The sequence below is a fragment of the Monopterus albus genome, unplaced genomic scaffold (assembly GCF_001952655.1).
Source record: "Monopterus albus unplaced genomic scaffold, M_albus_1.0 scaffold7.1, whole genome shotgun sequence".
In the NCBI taxonomy this organism is placed as follows: domain Eukaryota; kingdom Metazoa; phylum Chordata; class Actinopteri; order Synbranchiformes; family Synbranchidae; genus Monopterus; species Monopterus albus.
In genome coordinates, this window is record NW_018127887.1 from 5,112,457 (window position 1) to 5,116,922 (window position 4,466).

The window sequence follows — 4,466 nt, forward strand, 5'->3', positions numbered from 1 at the left end:
GGGAAAGAGAAGACAGATTTGATCCAATAATATAAATTGGTTCAATTATTTTCACTGAAGTGAAGAGATAAAGCAAAGTGAAAACCTCAAGAAGAGGAATGGAAATGGCAATTTTGTTCAGGTGAGATAAAACTAAACTCCATAGGGCTCTTAAAAATGTGACAAGACAATGCATAAAATACAAGGACACAAAATAAATAATAAAATGTAAAAGATAAAATAAAAAGCATCTTTTTAACCATAGAAAAATAACAAATTAAACATGAAGCAATATAAAACTATATTCATTACAAACCTCTATGTTTTTACAGGCCACGTTTTTGACCACAGCGGGAAAGAGATCAGATGCATTTTTCCCTCGGGCGATCATCTGTGGACAAAGCACATGCCAGAAAACTAAGGATCACACAAGGTGACATTTTTCAAGAGCTGCAATCATCTGAATGATAAGGTGCAACTTTTAATTTTATTTTAGTCCCTTTTCATGCTTTTGTCTTCTTTGACCTGCAGAATTAACAAATGAAGGGATATGTTATGAATATTTAACAGCTAATTATGGTATACATCCAAAACTGACTCAGTCTTACAGCTTCAGGATTTTAACTGAAGTCCAGTATTAGTTGCATTATGACCTGAATCATTGATTACAAATTATGCATCAAATTAATGAAGTTGATTTTGGTACAGTGAAGAAGCTTTTAGGCTAAATTAATGCAGTGGTTTGAATTGAAAAGTTTTACTCAGAAACCTTCCACACAGTTTTCCTTCACTGATCTGTGAAGTCCCAGAGTAAACATTATTTATACTCACAGCCACAATCCGTTTCATTGCCTCCAGCTTCAGGGAGTCTTTGTTGCTGTCCAGCATCTCCTTCAAGTCGTCATGTCTAAGGGAAGAAAAACTCCAAATTAGCTCACAGCTTAGTCATCTGCAGGACAGGCACAAAAAACTGATTACAGAGGCCTCAAACAGGAAATAGAAGCCTGTTTTCCAGTTTCAATTCAATGCTCAAAATGTATCAAAGCCTGCAAGTGTGACCAGGAAAGCTCATAAATGCAGGGTGACTGCATAATTCCTAAACAACCAAACGAGAACCAAAGTCACTAGGATTAAACCTTTGGGCACCATGAATATCTGTAGGACACCTAGAGTCACTGATAGTGTGGCAAAGAGGGGATTCATTTAGAAAATGTCATATAAGTATTGTTGTGGTATCACAAACCTTGAACCTGCATTTCTACATAATCTACATAAAAACATCACCTACAGTGTCTGCTTTAGTTGTCTAAGGATAACAGCTGCCTTTCTGCATATAGGCTACATTTAACTCTCTGGCCATGTTTGGCTGTCACCTCTGTCAGAAGCGGCTGCAACAGACAAGTCAGATCACACATTAAAAGCTGAATCCTCGCCTGAGTGACGTCTCCACTCTGCTGCAACACAAACACACATAAACAGCACTGACAGATTCTGCCAAACCTGCAATGAGTGGTTAGACAGAGGAAGCAGATCAGTGCAGACAGTCGCTGCTGCAGCTCTAGTCTAACTGAATGATGAAGTACTGATCAGTGGCATTTCCAGACACACTAGATAGACATTGCCTTTTCTGCTCTCTGTTATCTAACAGAAGACTCCCTTCACCCTTTTCCATTTCATGTAAACCTAATGTCTGGTAACTGGTAACACAGCTAAAAAGAGCAGGTAATACATTTTAGATATTTACATTTTGGAATAAACAGGGTCCTCAGTGAACTCACTTGATGTATCTTCAACAGTTGCTGCTCTAGAAGAAAACTGCCATGAGTGAAATATGATTTTCTTAAATTACTTTTAAACTACTAACGATATTAGTGTGATTCCAAATACTAGGGGCAGGTTTTCACAGTTAATGAATATTATGAGGGTCAAGCTATAATGGGAAAATTGCTTTTAGGTGTAATGGCATTTTGGGGAAACTGATCTGCCTTGGCGGAGGTTTGCACTCTCTGAGTGCTGTCTAGTTTGTTTTGTTCTGTTTGTATAGAAACACGATGCACAGATCAACACCACTGTATGTATGACAGCGCTAGCCAAGTGGATAATACAGCCTCTCAACCAGGTGTTAAATTACTCACTACAAAAACAGCAAAACAACCAAATCAAAACAGGAGCAGGCAGGTGAAACATAAACTAGATTTTAAAAATCACAAATGCTGCAGTTTCCATCTGAGGTCTCTACAGTATATTCATAAACAGCATTTTTCCAAACAGGACAAATCCACCAGTAGAAAGAGTTTTCGATCAGGCTTATTATCACTTTGCGCTGTGGGTATGAAGGGTGTGGCGATTAAACAGCTGCAGATCTGCACATTTTCCCCAACTAGTTTCCAAGGCAACAAAGGATGCATTAAAATGAAGTTAAGTGATTTCCTGCCTTCCTACAGTATTGTTAGATCTGACAGTGTTTCCATGAGGGATTGAAGCTGAAATGGGGAGGCAGCGAAGTGTGATGTACTCCTGTGACTACAGGTTCGTATGAACAGAGGACTATGGCTCTGATTCCTGTCACACTGCTATATACTGTAACAGGTCCTGCATGGGCAATTTAGACACTAGGTGCTGTCCTATAGGCTACAGTTTTAAAAACTCTTTCAGTATTTATCTCTGTCAAATATGTTTGTTTCTTCTAGGCCTCTGTGGGGGCAATAAATGCAGCTGGAGGCATTATGTTTTCAGGTTGTCATCTGTCCAGCCCATTCTCATTCTCAGGAACCCTTTGTGGAGATTCCTTCAAATCTGGCACAAGTGTCCACTTGGATTCAAGAATGAACTGATTAGATTTGGTGATTGCAGGTGAAAGGTCAAGGTGACTATGACCTTTCTATGAATTTTACTTGTTGAAAGAGGCATATAACCAGAAAGCCATAATTCTAACTTTATCCTGTTATCTATCTGGTAATTAGAAGAAAGCAGAAGAAAATTGTACAATAATTTCAGTATTTGAGTTGTTTCACTAATTGAATAGTCAGTCATAAACCAGAGAAGAAGAAACTGGATTTAAAACACATTTACAGTTGGGCTGCAAAATTCTTCCTTTTCTCTGGATCCCTTGTTTCATGATGAATCTTAATAACCTGGTAGGCCAGTAGGCATAGGTGAGGCAAACAGGAACAGGATCATAATCATGATCAAAAATAGAGCCAGTAACAGACAGGAGGCATGAGACACAAATCCACACCAAACACAAAGAACTGGACAAATTGGCAGGGAGCAAGTGGCTGGTTTGAACAGTGAAAGTCTGTTTAAACTTTTTTAAAAATATGCTTTGAAGTGCTCTTTACTTCTACATGCAGTGAACACCACGTAGGTATACTTAAAGCACACAGACACCAGTTACTTTTAAAACAAGTTCATTTACCTGCAGTCACAAATCTGACATCATTCCTCTGAATGAATGAGAAGCTGTTGAGTATATGATATAGAGTATGTCATCTGTTTTGGTTGTGTGGCAGCCATGTGGAGGAGTGTGGAGGTGGCCACTGCAGAACACACTTGATCTGTCACGACTAGGTTTCGAATGTAATATGTGTGTGAGTGTCTGTGAGTGTGTTTCTGTGTGTTATGAATGATTTCTGCTTTTGTCTCCAAGCGTCAAAGTGTTAATAACTGCATTGCGTGAATAACATAGTTCACTCAGTCATGCACTTCAAAACCCAAATTCATCAAAGCGTGCCAAATTAAATCTGACAGCATCTACAGTATAAAATGAAGTGTGTGAGGGATTATTTTTGGACTCAAGCAGTGAACTGACAATGGTTTCTTGGTTACAAGTATATGTGACTGTGTCCTAAACAAATTCAACTTGCAGAAAACACACAGATATCTTGCTTAAATAAAAGCTCTGACAATCCAGACATGAGGATGATACTGATTTTGAGCAGAAAATGAAGGTTCATTTCACCATGTGAAACCATGATGATGGGTCGTGACTCCAGAAACGTGAACATTTCTATCAACTATTCTCTTTGTTACAGCCGGTAACCTCCTCTGTCCACTGCCTTTAATTTCAACTTTGAAATCTGATCTCTTCAATTTCTGCAAGACAAAAATATTAACATAAAAGTAGTTACTGGAGATATATCTTGGATTTAGATGCCAAATTTGTTATTTAGTTGCAAATGTAGATAATATACATACAATAGAGTTATAATTTTTTGTTGAAGGTTGGATTTAGTCATCATTAGCAGCTAGTTTCATCATAAATCGTAGTATTGGCCACATTTAAATATTCAGTTGAATATGCTGCTAAATAAAAATTATATGATCATCCTGAGGAGACATTGATGCCATGGCAATCCACATAATAGTTCTCGAGACATTTCATACAAAACCAAAACAATCAGCCTCATGGTGGTGGTAGAATAAAAAGTCAAGGATTCACCAGACCCCTCCTTGAACCGCCACCTTATTGTGGTGGAGGGGTTTGA

General features: G+C 38.2%; 1 protein-coding gene across 1 annotated transcript in view; it reads right to left on the reverse strand.

Annotated features, from left to right (window-relative positions):
- Positions 1-4,466, reverse strand: part of ap3b2 (adaptor related protein complex 3 subunit beta 2) — a 30,559-nt gene that overhangs the window by 19,470 nt on the left and 6,623 nt on the right. Inside the window, exons 2-3 of the mRNA XM_020621091.1 lie at positions 811-886; positions 294-370 (exon numbers count right to left, since the gene is read on the reverse strand). Of these exons, the coding sequence (XP_020476747.1) occupies positions 294-370; positions 811-886 (153 nt within the window). The remainder of the gene's footprint in view (positions 1-293; positions 371-810; positions 887-4,466) is intronic.